Genomic DNA, 23,766 nt, shown 5'->3' on the forward strand with positions numbered 1-23,766 from the left:
TTAATTTTAGCAAGTTGCTGGCTGCTTGTAACGGAGCCACTTCAACTGTTTGGTCTATGAGTACATACAGGGTCCGGTTACATGCTCAGAGTTATTGATAGAAGCTAGTTGCACAGTGACATACAAGTACCGGCAATATGGTTAGCTACCAGCTGTTAGAGTAACTACATTCTGAGCACTAGAAAGAAAATCTATTCATAGAAGTAATGACTGACGAGTCTATGCCTCGCCAATGATTAGAATGTTAGCCAGAGTAAAGCTCGAAGTACTCGGCAATACTCTACATCCTCTGGGCATGGAAGTCCACCTGTACAGGCAGGGACTATGCCCGGGAAGTCTACAATGAGCGACGAGTTTTACAGCAATGATTAAGCTTACACATGAGCGGCAGCTCGTTAATGCAGGCACCGGTTATGCGACAACTAAAGCTGCAGGTGTTAGAAAGTTTTTGACTAAGGGTAGTTGCGTTCGGAACTGGAAGCATCCGCTAACACTTAGAGAGAAGCGGGGTAGCGGTGGCATTGGTTCCGATTCGAACAGAAAGTATCACCGAAACTTATTAAGCAAGTAGAAGCAGGGAACGGAATCCTCTGGAGTATGAGGACTCAGGATCCTTCCCGCCCAACTATCTGATTTCTCCAGTCTTCATGAGTCCTATCAAGTATTCTATTCGGTAGCACAATACTTAAAAATTATTGACTTCTAGCGATAGTATTTTTGAATAATCTGCACCAGGTTTCTATCTTGCATGGCCGTATCTTTTCTACTGTATTCTAGCGATAAATAGAGAAAGGCAGTCCCCATTACATTAAGTCCTCGTTAACATTATATATCGAATTCGTTCCAAGTTTTTAAATTTATTCTAGTATTTACTAGCCAATATCCCTGCCCCAATTGGAACAAATGTGCTATTCTCAAGACGCCACGCAAATTCTTTATTCAAAATCTTTACCGTTAGCATCTCACGACTCCTAGAAGTACATGGGAGCATTCAGCAAAGCCCCTGTCCCTTACCTCTAGCAGCTCAAACAAGCAAAGTTGATATGTTTTTCTAGTAATGATACTACATAGTCTGAATATTACGTTTAGGTGCCTGGTAAATGTCTTTGAAATGCTCCCTATGGTCCCATAGTAGCAACTTTAATCCAAGCCCAATCATTCCGAATTGCCGTTTTCCTGAACAAAGCCTCTCCAGGGTATCGGATGTTATGTATCTCGTAGCTATCACTCTTCTAGAACACTGATACTAGCACCAGCGGGCATTTGGAATACCTGACTGAGTAGTCAAAAAGGCTCAATAAGCATCCTTCTTCCCGTTGTAGCCCCTGACCATATTCTGATACAGTTCTGGCAAATATAATCCTGTTTATCTTAATAATATCTGCAATATCAGGTAACCTGTTCGCCGAAATGTCCGGTGTCTTCATTTTAGGTTTTTGTGGTGAATCTTCATCCAGCAATCGCTAATTGTCTCCTCTTTCTTGGTATTCATTTTTGAAAATCTCCAATAGATCTCTCAAGCTTTCTCGATGGCTCGGCAGGCCCTCATAATACTTGGACAGGGAGAAAACAATATCTTTCAAATTCAAAACTCACATCTCAATCACCATACGTCTTGGGTGGTAATCAGGAATCTGGACCGTGGCATCTACCTTATTCGAAGCAGCATAGGCCATCTTAATTTGCTACCGATGAGCCAACTCACTGACATCCGTTGAAAACATGAGTCTATTTCCGCGGTTGGGCTCGAGGTGGAGGTTGAGGTGGAGCGCAAAGAAGTGGGCAGAAAATCGATTGGAGGTGAAAGCGGAGACAGATGCGGAGGAGGTGGGGTGGTAGGCGCAATACGGAAGAGGTAGGCGCGCGACATGGGGGGTAAACCGGGGGGGGGGGGGGGGCGCGCTGTGTGATGGCAGGTGGATAATATACCGCGCGCGTTGTAGTGGTACTGCACAGGCTGCTCACGGTGTTTTATGCTCGTGAGGTGACTTCCTGCTACGTGGGGGAGCGTATTGCTTGGTTGTATGGCCTGGCGCGTGCTGTGGTATGGGCTGCGGCGCAGAGATATCGTGCCCTCCCTGGCATGGGTGGGCGACGGCGAGGTGTTTGGAGGTGGGGCGCTGTTTGGTGACGGGAAGCGCTTGCGCTGACTAGTTGCTTGGAAGGCACCTGTGCCCTCTGGACTAGTGGGCGGGGGCGGGCGGCCGCCAGCGTCTGGAAGCATTTTGACTACATATGTTTGCGAAACACTTGTAAGCCGCAGCTTGGAGAGCGGTACTCTAGAAGGCCTGCTGGCTCACAATTTGGTTTGGTGGTATTATGGAGAGATTATCAATGAAAGTGACTGAAACAGGGATAATGCAGAAGATCTGATGTGTACAGACTAAACCGTCCATGTCGCCCCCTCGGCCAAACCAGATTGTATTTAGAATAAGTCAAATAAATTACCAAGGCCGCCATGATCCACTTTGATTCGGTTCCCGTACAACTACATCCGCGCCCGCACCCGCGCCCGCGCTCCCCACCTCAGCCCCCACCTCGGACCCGGACTCTGCTGCGCCAGCAGCTATAGCCGCCCCGTGCTCTGGCACTGATTCCGTACTGGATTGGGACCTCCTCCCATTCATCCGGGCCCGCCGACCACACCGGCGGACATGGAGCTGAGCGAAGACCCATTGAGGGTACCATGGGGCGCGTGAAATGATAACAAAACCAGAGTTGTCCAAACTGCTGATGGCTGCTTCTTCCATCTCCTTGATATGTTTATTACCCAGCTTCAGAAGCTGGTTCAATGGCTTATCATACTCAACCCCACTGTCAACCGGCATCTTCGCATTATATAGAGCTCTCACCACTAAAGCCTAAGGTTAGCTTCACATTTCTTTTTCTTTTTTTACCTTCCACGTTATTTTTTTACTCACCCTCTCTCATCTTCCTTTCCTCTTGGTATGTCACCCCAAGCAACTCCTGGACCGTGGTGGGTTTGGCGCTTAATCCGGGATTGTTGATCAGCGGCGTAGGCTCCATGATTTCTTGTTTCGCCTCACTCGCTGATTTCGATGGGTTATAATGGCACGCTGTCGGGCTTAAGTGCTTGTGGATTCGAGTCAAGGAGGGGATATCTCCGGGGGAGGGTGAACCGTGAAACCCTTGTGTATAAAAAGGGATAGCAATATCGGTGCGCATAAACATCCGGGTAACCTGCAGGGAGTTAGGTGTGCACAACCTACTGTAAATTGACACGCGGCATTCGTGTATGGGAAAACAATGCCAAAATGGCACATTGCGTGCAAGAGTTTTTGGAAATGTGTACTCCGTTTCCCTACTCAGCGAGATTCCCACACAAATATTTCTTGGCTGCAGTCTCTGCGGCCAGGTTTTACCTGGTGGAGGGCCACAGTTCTCGGTCAATATGCAATAGGGATCTCGCTGAGTAGGGAAACGGAGTATGCACTTAGTGTTAACTCGGTATGCCGGATTGCCAAGATTCCAAGGATTCCGTACGGGATAACATAAAATCCTAGGTACAGCGCCGGACAGTCAAAATCAACCCTCATGTTCTTTTCAAGCCAGACACTAGTCCTAAGTGGGCAATAATGATCATCTAATCATCCCAATAGGGTAAGAATTATCCCAATTAATATGGCCGCCTTGGCATTAAGCTATTAATGTTATTATTTCACACTTATGTTTTTTTCGGGCAGATTGAACCAAATTTTTGAGAGGTCATAGTGCAGCCAGTTCTTAATTATTTTAAATCCCCTTTTATGGGGATGTTTACAACCATGATTAGACCCATTTTGCAAAAGAACATTATTTCTGGACAAGTGTTGAGTTGTTGAAAGTCGATGGAGTCGGCGGTTGCTCTGGCCGCCTGGTTTGGCTGTCCGACACCGTACATATATATGTGCACGACACCACACCATACAAATGTAACCCCCCTGTCACTATGTAACAGTTGTCGTACTCTCCTCAAAATTCTAAATAAAAATCAAATATAGGTATCACAACAAAAGTTTACAAGTCACATCGGCTATACCAAGATAGTACCCCCCATATGAAGGTGAGGACGGAGGAGGAGAGGAGTAAGTCAAAGCAAATTCTGTAAAAAGATTTCTGAAACAAACGAAACAGATAAGGCACAAGGAGAGCGTCATGCAAGACTGGCCAAATGAGGCTTCTGATAGCGCTACAAGTTATCGACCAGGGTTCGCATTGTATAGCCTCATCGCAACCCTTGATACTAGACTTGAAAATGACGGGAAAACGTGAAGGATGAACCTAGATAGGGGTGCTCGAGCCAGCAAAAAAAAAAAAAAAAATACAAGGCGAGCGTATGTACAGCGACTGGAATGATCTATAGAAAAACAGGAGGGTGAAATTGTATGGCGAAATATCTGTACACCATATAACTCTTTTTTCCATAGATCATTCCTATCGCTGTACGTGTATAACCGTCGCCCATGAATTTCGATCTAGTGCATGCCTCCAACTACTCGTTTACCACAAAAAGAACCAGGAAATGCAAGTGACGGAAACAGGGATAGTTTGTATGAGAGATCACCGACACTCCATACAAATAATCCTTGCCCGGAGCAACTGCATTTTCTGGTTCTTTTCGTGGTAAACAAGTACTACGCCTGTGACGGTAAGTCTGTAGACAGGCGGCGGTGCATTGGGGGACGATCTCTGAATATTTGCTTGTGTGTCACCGCCACCTGTCTACAGACTTACCGTCACAGGCGTAGTACTCTACTCGTATTTCACTGACGTTTTTGAACTGGGCCATTATTGCATACACGCAAAATCATGAGCTTGGCGTATTTTTGTATGGCATGCAATATCAGTCGCGCCCACAAACGTCAGAAATACGAGTAGAGTACAGTACCCTTACGGGGATATCTCGCGCATATTTCGTAAGAAAAAATCACTGGGCTTCTCATCCCACTCAACGGAGCATTCCAAGTAGTTCCGTTACTGAATACGGTATGATGCAGGCCTCACAGGCAGATATGTTCCTATAGTATTGCAGCCTCAACTGTACTGGCGGCACCGTTAGGCAGTGGGGACCAGGTGCGGGGACCGAAACGGACAGCTAGACGTGTATCTAGAGATAAGGGCGTCAACGTACTCGTAATTGTGATGGATGTGGGCTATGGGGTTGCCAAAGTTACCTAATACCGAGTTTGTCCCACACATCATAAACGGTATTCAGAGTGCGGACGGGACCAGGATGGAGTTCGAGAATCGTTGCAGTGATTGGCTGGCCGGCTACATGGATTGGATCTTGATTTGATCTTTTGATCCTGAGAAAACCTCGAGTGTAGAAATTTAGTGCAAGATGGACTTCCTTCTTAGTGATAGTAAGAATAAAGACCGTCTCTTTTCTCTTACACCCGATCCCTAACCCTGAAAAATCTGCCGCACCCCAGCAAAGCCAACCAAGGATCCCGAAGGTGCTCAAAGTGAAGACAGAAGTCAATCCTTTGATTGGCCCGTCAGCTAGTTGATCTTGCTCTTGATTTTGATCCCATTCGCACTCTGAGTACCGTTATTATGTAGACTTGCCGACGGTAGAAAGCGGAGGCGGCAGAGCTCACAGTGCAGAGTACACAATGCAGAGTGCATAGTGCAGAGTGCAGGGTGCAGGGTGCATACATAGTGCACAGTGCAGAGTGCACAGGGCACAGGGCAGAGCGCACAGGGCACAGGGCAGAGCGCACAGTGTAGAGTGCAGAATACAGAGGAGTGGCTACATATGGTGCAGGAGGGAGTAGAGGGCGACCCTGTCAACCCAGAATTGTCCAGTAATAGCTCTAGAATCCAACTTTATTCTGGTGGGTCGTTCTTCTACAGGGATGTCAATGAATTGTTACGGGAATTACGGAACACTGTTCTAAAAAGTTTGGGCAGTGAGAAATACGAGTGACGGGTTGTGATGCGAGGACGGTCGGGTAACGGAAGGACAAGCATAGAAAGGTATCGGGTAGTGTGGGGGCACGCGGTGTTACCACAATAGTCCTATACTATTATGACGGCACGCTTACTATCGGGTGTCTCACCCGGAATAGAATAGGAAGCGGGGCTTACGGCTGTAGGCTGTTCTACTTAGGGAAGTAGGTCTAGGATGATAGTATGGTACAGCCCGATGACTGGCAATTGCAAGGTTCATGGTTACATGTCGGAATTAGAATGGAGGACGGAACTATGCGGGGGCGCTTTTCTATCTGGGTTATCTTCGGGAGCGTTATCTTATTATCGTTGTGTCAGTTAGTATTAGAAAGCGGGTCTTGGCATAGGCTCCAACATGTATAAATAGGGCTTGATTTTGCGAAGGCTTGAGGGTATCGTCAACCATCAAGTCAAGGGAATCCGGTTTACAATATGATCAGTTTAAACGCTACAGAATTATCGCTTAGCACTGGCTATTTCCCCAAACACTATATTGTACCTTATCCCTAGCTTTTATTCTTTACCTATCGCATACACTACCAAAGTCTCGATAAGACAACTACTCGCTTAAACCAATACTCTGAGTATTTTGCTTAGTGGCGGATAGTCACTGTGCTCTCAGTAGAAGAATAAGCGCTTAGTCTATTAAAAAGATCCAGGTACTATATGCACACCCAAGTGGCAACAGCAGCCAGCGATAACTACCTTTGCGCTACATCCTTCATCGTACGAAGAGGAAGTGCCGAACACCTGTACTGCGGATACCTCCACTACACAGGTTTCTTCGCAGAAGCAGGAACCACCGCTAAATTCGAGGAACACGACCCCGAAATCCTCAACTACCCAGAACTCTTCCCAATCAAGATCACTCTCTCCCAACGATCTTTCGGACTCGCTCACCCAGCCCCGTAGTTCATCGCTCAACCCTGGTGCAAAAGGCAACCACAGCTCAAACTCAAACAACTTAACAATGTCAAGGGCTCATCAGCAACGGTCGGAGGAAGACTACAACATGGAGAGCTCAATCGCCTTGAGAGATCGAGGTATATTAGAAACCCAGGCGAAGAGGCGCGACAGGAAAGAGAGAGATGTGCCGATAGGCTCCCTCTTCGCATCGACGAGGCAGGAAGAATCCTATGGGCAGGCGAGGAGGCGGCAGGCAGACCCCAGGGAGTACTCCCCATACGTCACCCCCATCAGAGAGAGATCCTCTACTCAGAGGCCCTCGGTGCCTCGGGTAATGGACGAGGACGAGGATACCAACATGGACGTAGAAGAGCGACGAGTGGGGAACCCTTTCGGTGACCTCATTGGGCAAGAAGTCCAACGACAAGGGGCCCCCGTGGTACAGCAGCTCAGTCGCAGGATCGAGGAACTCAGCATGCACGTACGGGATATTCCCATCCTCAGGGAACTCACTCGACAGCAGCAAGAGTATACCAACAAGATCGTCGAGGACCTCCATGCCAAGTTTGCTGGAGACAGAGCCGAGCGCGACAATCAGCTCAACTAGGTCATGGCTCAGCTACGAGCGGAGTCAACCGCCACTACCAGCAACCTCGGTCAAGTCCTTGGGCAGATCGTCGAAGCAACTAGGGCGCATCAGGAGAGACAGGAGCGACAGGATCAGCACATAAACGCGCTGACTAACTTCGTCCAGCAACTCCCCAAAGATGGCCCTGTACCGCTACCTGTGGAGGTTACGTGTGCCCTCGAAAGGATGGAACGGGACAGACAAGCTGCGATGGAGGACCAGTTCGCAGGAACAAAGAAGAACCTCGAGGAGATTATTGAGCAGATGCGGATAACAGCCAATGGAACGGCAGCAGCCCCCGAAGGCTCAGGAGGCGGAGGCGTAGTACCCCCCCAACCTCCACAGAACCCCCCCAGTAATTCCGGAGAGAGACCGGAAGGATCAGGGAGCCAACCCCCTGTACCCCCCCGCTCTGAGGCAAGAAGCCAGCGAAGCGAGCAAGGAGGAGATGGCAATAATGGCAATAACGGCAATGGCGGGAATCGTAGAAGGCCTCGAGATCCATCCCCGTCCGACCCATCCAGCTCCTCAGATTCAGAGGACGATCGCCGGGCACGCGAGCGAAGGCAGAGAAGACGAGAGGAGCGCAGGCGCCGTAATAGGCAGCAAGAGGTAGACCTCATGCACCCCCCTCGCGCCACCCTGGGTGATACACCAAAACAGGCAAAGATCCCCTTCTCCGGAAAGGCCAATGAAGACGTACGGCACTGGATCGACCAAATGGAAGTCTTAATTGAACTTCAGAGAAAAGTCCAGTGGGATGATCAGACCAAGATCTTGTGGGCATCCCTGGAACTTACCGGGAGTGCGGCAAAATTCTGGCGACACTTCGTGGAACGGCTATCAGTTGACCCCAGCATCGGGACATGGGAAAATTTCAAAGAAGAATTACGGATTCAATACGGCAATCGGACCAGTCAAGAACAAGCCAAGCAGAAGATGGATAGGCTCCGTCAAACTGCCATGATCGATGACTACATCAACGAAATGCAGAATCTGGAATGGGACGCGAAGGTCGGACCCATCGTAATGAAATCCATGATCCTAACAGGAATAAACTCCTCGCTGGAACAACGCCTCTCGAACGCGATCGAGGAACCAGAAGATTTCGCGGAATGGCTAGCCTGGGTTAGGAAGGTCGGATGTAAGGATCACGAGGTGAAGGCCCGGAAAGAGATCTTATGTGGCAAGGATGTCGTGAAACCCCGCGAGGAGAAGTCGGAACGGCGAAAATCGCGCAACCTCGCACCTCGGAAAACTTTCTCCGCGCCAGCACACAACTCCAAGGCCTCGGATGACTTAGGTGTCACCAAGGACGAGAAGGAGAAGTGGCAAAAGGAAGGAAAGTGTTTCCTTTGTGGTAGAGACAACCACTTCGCGAAAGATTGCATGGCAACGAGTAAGGTCAGATTAACCGACCTGAAAAGGAAACGGTATCCCTCCGGAGGAAAGGACCACGGAAGGGAGGGTGAAAAAAGGCGAAAATTGGGCCCCCAGAATGAGGCATTTAGGGCAAGGATTACAACGTTGGAGGATCAAAATTGATTGGGAATTTCTCTTTTTCAGTATCTCATGTTGCGTTACGATTTCTTTCCATATTGTGTTATGGAGACAAGGTTTTTTATGTATTACGGTTATTTCTTATCGGTTGGCTACGGGATTTTCTATATTTGTTTTGTTATACGCGCGAAAATTCAAATTCTCTTTACACACACTCTGAGGATGGGGTCACACCCCGAAACGCCTGGTGCGTAAGTGTTGTACCATGATCTCCATCAACAAACACTCGAACTCTCTATACAAACCCCCTCACCCCGTGCTCAAAGAAAAAACCCATCAAACCATCCACATCCAAAACCAATAAGCAACCTTTTATCAAACCAACATACAAGCATGTCTTCCAACACACAAGAAACTCGCCTCGAGATCGAAATCTCTTGGGACCACCCCGCAACCAGTACCAAACATGTCGCAATAGTCAACGCACTCCTAGACAGTGGCACTGAAGACTGGATCATGTCCTGGGACTGTATCCACCGTGCAAGAATACCCACTCAACCTCGACCAAAGCCTCTCATCATCAGACAGGCCGATGGTACCCCCATGCCCAACTCCGGCACCCACATCACTCAACTCCTTACCCTCCGCATCGGCAACCATCTAGATAGAACTATCACCTGTGAGGTTGGCTCGTTTGCAGGAGAGGACCTCGTCATACCACATCGATGGCTCAAGAAGCATCAACCAACCATCCATTGGGGACGCAATAGTGTTAGTTTCTATAGTAACAACTGTATAGTCAGTGGATGTTTGGTATCAGTCGAAGACATATACGATCAAGACCCAGAAGAGCTGGTCATCAGGCTGTTGAGGGCGTCACCCAAGAAGCAGATGACGACCGAGCAACACCCCTTTTGGGCAATAGCATCGGTAAACGAGGCTCTCGTTAGTGCTATACCGGTGGAGTTCCAGGAATACGCCGACGTGTTCTCCAAGGAAGGAGCCGCTCGACTATCCGATCACTCTGAATGGGACCATACCATTCCTCTTATGGAAGGAAAGCAGCCGCCGTGGGGACCGATCTATTCGCTCTCCCCACCTGAAGATAAGGCACTCCGGGAGTACTTGGACGAAAATCTGCCGTCCGGCAAAGTAGTCCCCTCCACCAGCCCAGCAGCGGCACCCGTCCTGTTCATTCCGAAAGCTAATGGCAAGCTTCGGCTATGTGTCGACTTTCGAGGCTTGAATGGAATCACGATCAAGAACCGCTATCCACTGCCGCTCATGAATGAGCTGGCCGACGCAACGAAAGGAGCACTCTACTTCACGAAAATAGACCTGAAAAATGGCTATAATCTGATTAGGATTGCTAAGGGCGAAGAATGGAAAAGCGCTTTCCGAACGAAATACGGCCTCTTCGAATATAGGGTAATGCCTTTCGGCTTGACCAATGCTCCTGCGTCGTTTCAGGTCATGGTCAATACCATATTCAAGGATTTTCTAGATCAAGGCGTAGTAGTTTACTTAGATGACATCTTAATGTATTCAAAGACTAGAGAAGAGCATACGACTCTTGTACGGGAAGTCTTGGAGCGACTGCGACGACACCATCTATACGGAAACCTCGAGAAAACGGAATGGTATCAACAGGAGGTAGTATTCCTGGGATATCATACTATCAGGAAAGGGGAACCAAGTATCACCGAAGAAAGTCCAGGCGAGCGACAGTTGGTTAGCCCCAACCAAGGTCAAGGAACTTCAGTGCTTCCTCGGTTTCGCCAATTTCCTAAAACGGTTTATCCACCGATACTCTGAAGTGTGCAGACCCATGACTGATCTCCTGAAGAAAGGGTCCGTATGGAAATGGGGCAGGGAACAGCAAGGCGCGTTCGACGAACTCAAGAGGAGATTTACGTCTGCTCCAATACTCCGACACTATGACGAACACCGCGAAGCAATCGTGGAAACTGATGCGAGTGACTGGGCTGAGGCCGCAGTACTCTCTCAGGTATTCGAGGACGGTATTCTACATCCAGTAGCTTACCACTCTCGCAAGTTCAACAAGGCAGAGGTAAACTATGAGATCTATGACAAGAAGATGCTCGCTATAGTTTCTGCCCTCTTGACTTGGAGACATTGGCTGGAAGGGACGGACATCCCTATCCAGATACATTCGGATCACCAAAACTTGCAGTATTTCACAACGACCAAGAAGTTGTCGAGAAGACAAGCCAGATGGGCCGAAAAAATAGCATCTTTTCGCTTCAAGATTCATTACCGACCAGGCGAAAAAAACGGCAAGCCAGATGCACTTACAAGGCGTCCGGAGTTCGCAATGGAAGAGGGAGTAATGCGTGAGCAGCCCGTAAAACAGCTACTCAGCGCAGAACAGTTTGTCAGAAAATCACGGACCAGCGTAGAAACTGGGTCAGAAGTGATTGGCAACCCCGAAAAGGAATGGAATCAGTTGGATCAGTGGTATGACATACCAAGCGTAGAGCTGCCTCAGCCACTACAGGGTTGGTATGAACAGGAAAGACGATGGGTTCGGAGGATGGTTCCGGATGAACACCTCCCTGACTCAAACCTGGAGATCTTTGGACCACCGGAGGCTGCTATCGTAAAGGTAGAGTCTGCCGCTGAATGGAGTCCCGATTCGAATAACCCCACCCACGATGGTCGATGGGTAGTACTGGGCTACACGGTCAAGCAGGTCATTAAAGAACATCATGATCGACCCGTAGCGGGGCATCTAGGAAGGGATAAAACCCTTGAGTTGATCGATAGGAACTACTGGTGGCCAGGAATGACCACGGATGTAGCCAACTTCGTCAAGACTTGCGATGTATGCCAGAGAGCCAAGCAACGTCGGAGACACTTGTTACTCCCTCAACTCCTATAGTTAGCCACCACACCTTGGACTGATATCTCGATAGATTTCGTAGTAGAAATGCCAAAGGAGAAATCAGGATTCCGTAACGTATTGGTAGTTGTAGACCGTTTTACGAAAATGGCTCACTTCATCCCAATGACGGGAATCAACGCGGAACAGACCGCTAACGCATTTGTCAAAGACATCTGGTGCTTCCACGGACTTCCTAGGAGCATCGTCTCGGATAGAGGAACACAGTTCGTGTCATCATTTTGGACAGCAATCACGGAAAGATTGGGGATTCGTAGGAGACTCTCCACCTCATTCCATCCGCAGACCGATGGCCAGACATAACGGACCAACCAGCATATGGAAGGTTATCTCCGGGCATATACTGCAGGAACAGGCAAGAAATGGAAGGACCTGTTGCCTATCTGCGAATACGCCTACAACAACGCAAAGCATACGTCGACCGGGCAATCACCGTTCTACTGCAATTATGGCTTCCACCCTCGAACGGATTGGCCTACGGATGCAGAGATCGAACGGTTAGATGCCAACGGGAACAACTACTTGGATGAGATCGTCACGGCTCATGAGTTAGCGAGAGATACGCTACAGAAGACCTTCGACAGGATGGCGTTAAAGCCAGGGCCAGCAGTACAGCGGTTCACTATCGGTCAGAAAGTCTTGCTGGATACTCGGAACCTAGGAGGATACTCCAAGTGGTCAGACAAATTCACGGGAGCATTTACGATATCAGCAGTAGTGGGCAATCGAGCCTACCGCCTTGAACTTCCGGTAGAATGGAAGGTTCATGACGTCTTTCACGAAATGCTGCTGCGACCCTATCGTGAGGACCCGGATCCTACCAGGAAACAGAATACACGAAAGCTGTAACGGGGGTCTATAGACGTAGGGACTATGATGCCAAGGAATACAACCGAGGTGAAGACGTAGCAATAGGTATTCGGGACTATGGACTATGGAGTGGCTCTGCCTAGTATGACTAACTAGTTGAGCCCTATAGCGAGACGTAGAACAAAGTAGTATTCGTGGAGTAGGTACAAGATAGATAGATAGATAGTTTTATATTGCTTTGAAGTACAGGACTTATCGCACGCCGGATCCTCCGTCAAAACATAGGAAAAACAAAAGGAAAAAACAGAAAAGAGAGAAAAGGAAAAGAAAGAAAAGCGTCGTAAAAGTTATGAGACGGTACAGAAAAAAGGAGAGAGAGCAAAACCAAAGAAACCGATCATCATTCCTCCGGGTCCTCCTCATCCATTTCATACCAGTCGAGTAGGTTGGTTTTTGCTGCAAATTGTAGAATCAGGTCTACGTTGAGGTTGGTAAATAGCCAGTTTTCCCAAGTGAGCGGCCCTGGGATTTTATCCATAAGTGGCCTTCGTAGTTGTGTCCATCGTGGGCAGTCGATTATGGTGTGTTTGGAGGATTGTTCCGAGCCACATTGACAGGGTTCGGGTTCCGTGAATGCTGCATATCTGTCTATCCTGGTGACTTGACATCGTATGCGGTGGATGAGTTTTGCTTTGGATCGGGGGAGTTTTGCTCGCTTTGGTTGGACTTTTAGGGTTCCTGGTTCGTGATAGTTGATGAGTGGGATGGAGTTCCATTCTTCCAGCATGCGTTTGGTAAGGGTATCGTTCTGTATCCATCTTTCTCTGCGGTTGCCTGGTTCCTGAAAGGGTAGCATGAGTGATGCAATCCGGTGTAGGCCGGTCCCTTTGATATTTTTAATTCTGGTGGGGAGGAGTTGGATGAGTCCTTCGTTGAGTGGGTGGTCCACAGGGTGGCAGAGGATGCGCATCCCATATTTCCGCGATTTGTGGTTGAGGAGGTGTTCGAGTGGGGGAAGTGCTGCCTCTTTCAGTAGCTTTTCGGTTTTGGTCCAGCGGGGTAGGCCTGTTATGATCCTGGCGGCTTCGTTGTAGAGGGGGGATAGTGATCGGAGGATGTGGTCGGCTCCTGTCCACCATGCCTCCGATCCCCATAGGATGGTGGGGAGGAAGCCTTGGACGATAAGGTGGTGGATGGATTTTACTGTTGATCCTGGGAGGTAGGCGATGTTTCTGATTCTGCCTAGGGCGTTAAGGCCTTTGGTGATGGTTTCTTCGATGTGTGGTCGGAAGGAGAGCGTTGAGTCCAGCCAGACTCCTACATATCTGAGTCTATCTTTAGGGTGGATTTGTTCTTTTGCAATTGTTACCGGGTTTTTGGGGTCCGGGGTGCTTGATGTTGTGGGTTTGAAGAAGACTAGGTCAGATTTTTTTGGTTCGTATCTGATGTTGAGGGGTTCTGCTTTCTTAGTTCTTTCCTCCATCCTTTCGTTAAGTCTTTTGGTGATGAAGAGAGGGGTCTTCGCGAGTTGGTTGAGTGCGTCGTCGTCGATGTAGGTGGTGTTGATTTCTTTGGGAGAGTTGGTTGGGTCTGTTATTACCCCGGCATATATCATAAATAATACTGGGGATAGGGGGGATCCTTGGGGTAGTCCTGAGGAATATGGTCGTGGTGGTTCCAGTTCGTGGTTAAATTGGAATTGGAGTGTTCGATTGGTGTTGAATTCCTTGCACCAGGTTATCAAGTAAGTTGGGAATCTTTGTTGGGTCATGATTTCGGCGAGTAGGAGGTGGTCGACGCAGTTGAAGGCTCCTTGTATATCGTTTGTGAGGAGTGCTGGTCTGTCTGGGGTGGTTCCTGTGGTTCGTTTAATCAGGAGATTCTGTTGAATGGGCGTGAGCGTGCGGAGTAGTGCATCAATCGCTGAGATTGTTGGTCTGCCTCCGAATTGGTCTTTACTGAGGGTTTCCAGGATGGTTCCGGCGGTGCATAGTCTTGTTGCCACTATTTTTTCCAGTACTTTGCTAAAGCATTGTAGTAGGGAGATGGGTCGGTAGGCTTTGGCCGATGAGTAGTCAGATTTTCCTGGTTTCGGGATTGGTATGCATTTTGCCACTTTCCATCGATCCGGTTGGACTCCATGTCGGAGCATGGCTGAGAACATGTCCTGGAAGAGTTGGGTGTTTGCCTTGATTGTTGCCTGTATGAAAGGATATGGTATGTTATCAGGCCCAGTGGCCGAGTGCGCTGGGCATGATTTGATTGCGGACGTGATTTCTTCTGTTGTTACTTCCTGAAAATCGTCACTAAGGTCAAAGGATGGGGGTCTGATTTGGAGTGGGGGATTGTTGGGGGACGTCCAATTTGTGGGGAAGAGTTGGGCTCTTAGAGCTTGGCACTTCCCCGCAAACGTTTCTTCACCTTGTATAGTTGGGATTGTAGTTTCTCTTCTTTTCCCCGTGTTGATTAATTTCCAGATGGCGCTTCCTTTAGCCTCCGCAAGTTCTTTTTCCCTTTGATCCGCCTTGGCTTTTCGGATTGCTGCTGTCCATCTTCTGCTTGTTTTCCTGAAAGATTCCCTGTCTTCGTCTCTTTGGGTGTTTCTGGCTTTCCTTTCTAATGTGTTGAGGGTTGACTTGATTTCTTTTAGCTCTGGGGTCCACCATCTTTTTGATTTGATGTGACCTTGGCTCCATGGGGTCACCTGATCTATCAGGTTATCTATATGTTCGAGTATGAAGTCGACCGATTGTTTTGTGTGGCTCTGGCATTCCCACGCTTCGGGGGGGAATTGGAGGCCTGAGATGTTTTCTTCCAGTTTTCCCCAATTCGTTTGATGCCAAAGTCTCCTGGGGGTGTGGGGGGGCTTCTCTATTCGTAGTTGTAGGATAGTTTTCCCATGATCGGATCCGGCTCCATATCGGTCAATATTCCAACGGACGTCGTGATCCAGTACTGGTCCTTTGACTAAGGTCAGGTCAATGATGGTTGGTCTGTTATTGTTTCTGGGGAAGTGTGTGAATTTGCCTGGTTCATTGAGTAGGGATAGCCTTTGTCGATCGATCCATCTCTTTAGTTTCCTGGATCCGGGTTTGTCCGTTCTGATTGTATTGGTATAGTCATGGGATCTATGTCCATACCAGAGTTGATGGTGGCTGTTGAAATCTCCCATAACAAGGCAGTTTCGGATGGTGGTTATCTGTCTGGAGATTTCTGCGAAGGGTCCGCTTCGTCCTGGTGAGTATATGTTGAGGATCTGTGTTTTCTGGTTCTGGATTTCCACCGTGACGGAGACGATGAAATTACTGTGGGTGTAGTGGTGTTTTGGTTTCAGGTTGGCGTGTTTCCTGATATATGTGGCAGCTTTAGTGCCCTTATTGCTAGCTGTGAAAAGGTAAAAGAGAGGGGATTCCGGTGGGTGGCCGTCTTGGTTATTCCATGGTTCTTGTAACAAAAGAAAGAGTGTGTTATGGTCCTGTTCTGCTTCCTCCACTACTGACTTTGTTGTGAGCTCATTTCTCGCGCAGTTTAGCTGCTGTGCGATGGCCGTGGTCCTTTTGATGTGGCTCATTGGGTATTATCCATGGCTGCATCTTCTTGTGGGGGGTCTTGCGCCGGGATGACGATGGGGATTGGTAGCGGACTTGGATTGGTACCTGGTCCAAGTTTGTTTGTGATGCGGACCTTGGTGCGTTCTGGGCAGTTGGCGTCCGTTGCTTTGTGGGGGCCTTGCAGTGGTAGCATCGGATGGGTGTGTGGATACATCTGGTGCCTCCTGAGCATTCTGAGCATGGGTGTTCCTTTGTTTGATGGGCTTCTGCACAGTGTCCGCATCTCCCGGTTTGGTGGGAGCATCTTTCGTGTCGGTGGCCATATTCTAAGCATTTGGAGCATTGGGTTTCTGGGTTGGATGGGAGGTAGTTGTCGATTTTGCATTGCCGGTCGAATAGGGTAAGATATCTCAGTCCGAGATTATCCTTTGTATATTGTCCTGGGAGTGCGATGATCATTGACGAGTGTGATTTCCCTGCTCTAGCCTCGGGTCTGCTTAGCCATCTGGGGATTTGTGCCATTTCGAATGTGCTTCCGTAGTTGCTTCTGACTTCTGAGGCCATGACCTGTCCTGCTTCATAGCCGTCTCCGATTGTTGTTGGGATTCCGTGTACGATAAATTTGGACCATCTGGAGTTGACCCTTAGGTCAACGAATGGGACCTTGAGTTCTCTTAGGGCTGCTTCGATCTCCTGTTTATATTCGAATACTTTTGAGGCGGGGGTGGCGAATTTGGTTTCCAGCACGATGTTATTCTTTGAGGTTTTCCTGGCGGCGATGAGCTGGCAGTCTGGGTTTTCGATTTTTGAGTTGATTCTTGTTCTGATGTCGGAGGGGGTGACTGGTGATTCCTTGTTTGTTTCGATGATTATTTCCCTGTTGATCTTGGTGACTTCTGGTTTGAATAGTGAGTCCGCTTTGGGTTTGGGCTTCCTCCTGTTTGTGACCACTGTGTATTCGGGATTGACGTTTTCTGCTGCGATGGATGCGTAGGATTTGGGTGCTGGTGGGATTGGTGTTTCTTTTCCTTTTCCTTTTTTTTGTTGGGCATGGTTCGGGTTGTTGGCGTGGTTCCGGTTGTTGGTGGGTGTGATGATAGGGGTGGTGGTGGTAGCAGCAGCGACGGCGGCGATTGCGGAAGCTCTTCCTTCATTGACTGCTTGGTTGCTAGGTCTGTTGACGGAGAGGTTGGTGAGCTGTTGTTGGAGGCGGTGGAGTTTTTCAGAGGTTTTGTCTTGGTTCTTTGTCATTTCAAACATTTGTTTGACCAGGACGTCGACGGTATGTTTAAGGGTTTCATTTTGGGTGGATAGGACTTCAATGGTAGCTTTTAGGTCCTTGTTGATTTGCTCGGTTGTTTGGTTGAGAGGTTCAAGTGCTATAGTGAGGGCATTTCTGATTACCCAGGAGACGTAGTTTAGGTCCATCCTGGCGTGGGTTTCTTGGGGGACGATGCTGGGGAGGATATAGTCGTACTTTGGTGCATATGGCTCATTATATTGGGTGTGTTCAGCGAAGATGAAAAAAGGTTCATTGCCGAGCTGGGTTTGTTCGATGGTGGTGGACTGTGTTTGTTGGGTTGATTGGGTGTCGGGGAAGCAAGGGGGTGTTGGAGTTCCAGGTGGGGGAGCTCCTGCGAACCAGGAGCTCAGAGAGGCTTGTTGGGACATCACTGATGTTCCTGTTCGGATTGGGTTGGGGAAGACTTCTGATAGAGTTCTCTTCCTGCCTGCGGTATTTGGTGGGTTGGGTGGTGAGGCCAGGTTGTCAGGTTGTTGATTTCGCAACGGTCGCGAGGCTTAAGCGAGGGCTGAGGGCTGAGGGGTAAAAGGGTTCACAGCTCAGGGACTAGAGCGTGAATAACTTCACGTACGAACAGATGTGCGATAAGATACCAATAGATTACGGAGTCTATTGACATACAGGATCGTGTTCGTGTAAAAGTTTTATCGAGAATGCAGGCCAAAAGTTATTGTTGTTCGAAAGTTTTGGTGTTGCGCGGGGTAGATACAAGATAGATAGATAGATATTTTTATATTGCATAGAAGCACATGGCTTATCGCACGCCTACACTACCGCCAAAGACAAAGGAAAAGTACGTACAAATACCGCGCGACATGGTGTAGATGAACAGAAACTAAGCGACGAACAAAGTAACAACACTACAGTAGAAATGAAATCCCAAGAGCTTCTCCGTCAAACAACATAAAGTCGATCGTCTATATACCCGTTCACCATAAACCAGGATCATTACCAAAGCCATATAGGAAGTACTGCACGAAGGCGAGGCGAAAGACCGCCGAAGCATCAGGTGCGAAAGCATAGGGAGGGGGGTGTCGATGGGGTCCCTGGGAGTCTGCTCGTCAGGCAGCAGGGAGTTAAGGTAGGAATGACACAGAGGCCAAGTGTAGATGGGGTGAGCGTGAGCCGCTACCTGTTGGTGGTCTTTACAGTGGTGACCTTCGAACTCGATTTCCGTAGTATATAAGGTGGTCGCAATCGTAAGTGCCGACCGTGTCTTGATGGGGTGGCCTCGGTTGTAGTACCGGGCCGATGGGGTTGGGTGAGCGGGGAAGCCGACTCGGTTAAAATGGGTTGCCTGGCTAGGGCCGTAAAGCGGGGTAAGGCCCAACGAAGGGACCTCGCGTAAGGTAAGGAACGAATGTTTCGCGACCGTAAGGTCGCTAACACCGTGGGTTATCGTAGGCTTTGGCAATAGGTCTGCGCTGACCTCCAGACTATTGACAGAGTGCCAATACGACGTAGAGAGGGGTAGCCTCGAAGGGCTGGTCGTTTGGGTGTCGCGATCGGGGGCGCCGACGGGTTTGAGGAGGGGTAAGAAGAAGGACGGTTCCTAGTAAAAGGCTTCAACTCGGTAGATAGGGGGGCGTCTCGCTCAGGGCCTGAAGCAATTCGAGAATCAGGATGTCGAAACGGGAGGGGGGTCCTGTCACCCGCGCGGTCGGGCGCGAGTAGGTACAAGAGGTTCCGTGAAGAGAAGAGGAAAGGAAGGAAAACATGAAAAGGCACGAGACAACACCCCCTTATATATCCAACTCCTAGTCCGTTGACGACTAATATCTTGCGTAATGGAAACCGAAAGAACATAACAGAAAGCCCATTACAAATTATAGTCCAACTGCGCGATTCCTTCTCTTCCCAACCCAATCTATCACCTTAGTCGAAATATAATATTGCCGTTACAAAAGCGACTGGCAACACCCGAGCAACAGGAGGCATTGGCAGACGAGAACTTCCAACCAACCTCGAACATACGACCCCATACTCGAAGTCAAGGCCCAGCGATCGATAATAACCGGGCTCGTAAGCAACAACGGAACAGGCGGGACTAAGCTCGATACCTTTCCCTACTCTATGACCTTTCCCACAGGGTTTTTATCACAGAAGGGTTTTAACGGTCGAGGGCGACGTCTAGGAAGGGGGAGTAGTGTTACGGGAATTACGGAACACTGTTCTAAAAGGCTTGGGGCAGTGAGAAATACGAGTGACGGGTTGTGATGCGAGGACGGTCGGGTAACGGAAGGACAAGCGTAGAAAGGTATCGGGTAGTGTGGGGGCACGCGGTGTTACCACACTAGTCCTATACTATTATGACCGCACGCTTACTATCGGGTGTCTCACCCGGAATAGAATAGGAAGTGGGGCTTACGGCTGTAGGCTGTTCTACTTACGGAAGTAGGTCTAGGACGATGGTATGGTACAGCCCGATGACTGGCAATTGCAAGGTTCATGGTTACATGTCGGAATTAGAATGGAGGACGGAACTATGCGGGGGCGCTTTTCTATCTGGGTTATCTTCGGGAGCGTTATCTTATTATCGTTGTGTCAGTTAGTATTAGAAAGCGGGTCTTGGCATAGGTTCCAACATGTATAAATAGGGCTTGATTTTGCGAAGGCTTGAAGGTATCATCAACCATCAAGTCAAGGGAATCCGGTTTACAATATCATCAGTTTAAACGCTACAGAATTATCGCTTAGCACTGGCTATTTCCCCAAACAGGAATATTGTTTCACCAAAGGAGCGGAGGTGCCCAATGAAGGGTTTCATTCCGGTAAGTGCTTCGTATGATGTCATATTCGGGAGTGATTTGTGTGGTAGTCTATTTTTAAAGTGTACCATAGTGTTGATAGTTTCTGCCCATAGATTTTTTAGAAGGTTGTAGTTGAGCAAGGCGGATCTTACCATTGTTGCTATAGTCCTGTTAAAGTGTTGTGCTTTTCTATTTGACTCATAAGAATATGGTATAGTGAATTCATGCTTTATGACTTTAGAGGGGAAGAATTGTTGGAGGTCGTTGGAGATTTACTCGCCACCGTTGTCGCTTCAAATCCGTTTAACCATTTTATCCAGTTGATGTTCCATGTATGCGATGTATCGTTATATAGCAGCTGCTGCATTTGAATTCTTTTTGAGGAAGTAGAGGTGAGTGTACCTGGAATAATCGTGGATGAAAGTGGTGTAGTAACTGAAAACACCCAGAGAAGGAGCCAAGAACTTGCCGCTCAAATCTGAGTTTATCAGTTCCAGCGGTTGTTTGGATCGTCGTTCGGCAAGGGGAGCGAGGTGTGTTTTGATTGACTTCGCGAGTTCACAAGTGTTGCATATTTCCATATCACTTGTTGTTGGGAGAGACTTAAGATCGGCCACCGTGATGTGAAGCCATGAGAGCAAGGAAGTGAGTATATGTCCGAGCTGTTGATGTCAGTCACAGAAGTAGTTGGTGGTGGAGAGGTGTACAAGTGGTTCCTTGGTTTCAAAAATGTAAAAACCAGTAATACCTCAATGAATTCCTTGCTGTTCGGTTTGTAGATGGTAAAACTATTTTTTGTTCTTATTATTGTGAATCTCTTTTTGGGAATACAAGACCAAAACATGAGGTTGGTATTGCCGAGTTCTGAGATCAAGAATACGTTCTGCAGAGTGATCAGGCCATGTGATCCATTGACGTTGACGTTTCCAATTCTGTTTATTCGTAGGTTGGGACCACCTCCGACAGTGACTGTGCCAGTATGAGGTGAGGAGTTGGTAATCTATGTTCCAGTCATGTGATTGGTTGCACCAGGGTCGAAGATCCATGCCTTATTATCGGAAGTGAAAGGTCCTGCAATGAAGCCAAAGTAGTGTTCCATGGTTATGTCCTAAGTGCCATCTAACAAGCTGATGAGATCGAAGTCAAACAGCATTATGAATACGTCGGTTTCTTCAAGTTCGGGCAAGCCAGAAAGATTGGGTATCCAAGAGGGGTCAGGTTTTGTATCAAATGCAGTACTAGATGCAACGTTGAAGTTGCCAGATGCAGCAGATTTCTCCTTATCTCTGAAAACTTTTGTTTCCTGGAATATTTGTGCGTGTGTCATTCTGCATATTTGCCATTCTTAGTGTATCAGGTGTATGTGATATCCCGGTTTTTCCTTTTGTTGTTACGTGCCTTCCTGATTCTTTTGTTGTTTCCATGTCCTGGGCTTCCTCAACTCATTGTGTAGTCTTCTCCAGCCACCTGTCCATCATTGCGCCGTGGGTCGATATCTAACAGTTTTTTGTAAATGTCATTGAAGATAACATTAGGCTTAGTTTGCAGGTTTTCTACAACTGATTCGAGGAGTTCATGCCGGAGTGAGAAGAGTAGGAAGGATGCCTTCACTCCTGAGATAGATCCGACTTGGTGAAGGTGGCAATCGAGTGGGTCCTTGGTCTTGTTCGTAGTGTTACTAGTTCTAGTGAGGAGTGATGAGCAAAGAGTGTTGAACTGGGTTAGATGTTCCTGAATATCCTTGTCGGGTTTATACTATAGAGTGAAGATATTAGCGAGTAGTGAGTGGAGGGAAGCGATGGTTTTTCAGTCGAATCTATCCTCAAGTTGAGTCCAGAGATGGTAGGCAGTATTGACCGATTTGCACGTGAGAATAACTTCGAATTCGATATTCGATTGAAGGAATACAACTGCGAGGTTGGCCTTTTTGTCTCATTCGCTAGTTCCTTCAACATTGTCGGATGTGTCTTCATCATCTTCTTTAGCCTCGGCAGTGCTTCCTTATGCTTTTGATGCCGTGGTGGATACAGTAGTGGTTGATACGAACCACACCCGTTATGCGAAAAGGAATGAGGCACCACCAAGTTCCGGGGGGTTCGGTACCATTAGTTATCAATTGTCATTTCCTTGTTATATAAGGGTCTCTTGCCCCTCCTTGTCTACATTTCCTTTCTTCCTTACGCAACATCTTGCATTCTACTTTGGGTTATCACTTTGGGGAATTTACTTCGCTTCAATACATACTTTATCGAAAACCAGGTAAAGTCTGCTGTTCCGAAATGAGTATCGCCATCGTCATCTCTGTTTTCTTGGTATCTCCCACCCTCATCGTTCTCCTCGTAGCTCTCGCTACCCTTGTCTCCTTTTCTTTGGTCGCAACAACATTCGCTATCTACGTCGTTATCCTCGACCTCATAGGAGCTACCCCTAGTTCCCTTCTATACACCGCCGCTATCATTTTACTGCGAATCTTTCCAATGTCTCTTGACCCCTACAACTATGCTTCGCCAATGATTTCTTACAGTGGTGGTGATTGGCAATACCGGATGCTTGCTCGAACCGTTGGCTAAGTTCCAAATATCGTGAACTTTCAACATCTGGGTAGCAAAGTCCTTCCATACAGTGTAATGGCCTTTACAATCTAGCTTGCATGGGAGTGTGGGAATTTTGATGCTCCTCTCAGACATGATTGAAAGTGAAATGAGAAAGTGTACTTTGTGGTAAAAATGGTGAAGAGTGTATAAGCGTGAGTAGTCTCCGGGTTAATAACCTAGAGAAAGTATGTAGGAGAAGTAAAGTAATTGATCTTGTGATTTGTTTTAGATAAGAGGGAATGCCCAGTATTTATACTAAAAAAAAGTGGTACAAAAAAAATACTATGAGTCATAGATGTATGAGTAATAGAGTGACTAAGGGGAAAGTGAGTAATGAGTGAGTCATCTGCCGATGATAAATACTATAATTAAATGATGGGGATCCTTCAATACTATGAAACGTGCCGAGCGCCCTATTTCAAGAGCGTCGTGAGGCGAGCGAGTCATAGTTCATGATTGACGTGGAGGTTGCCCAGCTTAGGATGCTCTGAGAGGTCACATAACCTACCTGGCATTCCTCTGTCGCCTGGCGTCTATATTTCCCAACCTGATGTAACTGACATCAGGTGCGGTGTCGCTGATATGAGTGTCTATGTCGCGCCCAGGTGGTGTCGCTCCTAAGAGGCGGTGCCACGTGGTCAATATGAGGCCTCCCGAGTGATATTGTGTGACTGCGGGAGCTGTCGATAAAATGTCGTATGTTTGTGTATATGGAGGTGATAGAAAGGTCGTATTCTGACATGCATCGCGAGACGTCCTGCCAGGTGGGGTGCTCTATGGGGTGTGTGGGGGGGGTTCGTTGGTGTATCGAGTGATACTCCATGATTGAGGTGAGTTTGCGCGGGCTGT

The 23,766-nt window shown here is 48.1% G+C and overlaps 3 protein-coding genes across 3 annotated transcripts; 1 reads left to right on the forward strand and 2 right to left on the reverse strand.

Moving 5' to 3' along the window:
- Window positions 1-1,648: 1,648 nt before the first annotated feature.
- On the reverse strand, window positions 1,649-2,224 carry LAJ45_02963 (uncharacterized protein; the record flags this gene model as incomplete). The annotated part of the gene is made up of 1 exon (XM_046112554.1): window positions 1,649-2,224. One exon carries the CDS (start codon window positions 2,222-2,224, stop codon window positions 1,649-1,651), a length of 576 nt encoding a protein of 191 aa, XP_045974043.1.
- Window positions 2,225-2,444: 220 nt separating this feature from the next.
- On the reverse strand, window positions 2,445-3,027 carry LAJ45_02964 (uncharacterized protein; the record flags this gene model as incomplete). The annotated part of the gene is made up of 2 exons (XM_046112555.1): window positions 2,445-2,854; window positions 2,922-3,027. 2 exons carry the CDS (start codon window positions 3,025-3,027, stop codon window positions 2,445-2,447), a joined length of 516 nt encoding a protein of 171 aa, XP_045974044.1.
- Window positions 3,028-22,602: 19,575 nt separating this feature from the next.
- Window positions 22,603-22,893, forward strand: LAJ45_02965 (uncharacterized protein; the record flags this gene model as incomplete). The annotated part of the gene is made up of 1 exon (XM_046112556.1): window positions 22,603-22,893. The coding sequence occupies one exon, from the start codon at window positions 22,603-22,605 to the stop codon at window positions 22,891-22,893; it is 291 nt and encodes a 96-aa protein (XP_045974045.1).
- Between the last annotated feature and the right edge of the window lie 873 nt (window positions 22,894-23,766).

The sequence above is a fragment of the Morchella importuna genome (assembly GCF_003444635.1).
Source record: "Morchella importuna strain M04M26 chromosome Unknown Morimp01GS006, whole genome shotgun sequence".
Taxonomy (NCBI): Eukaryota; Fungi; Ascomycota; class Pezizomycetes; order Pezizales; family Morchellaceae; genus Morchella; species Morchella importuna.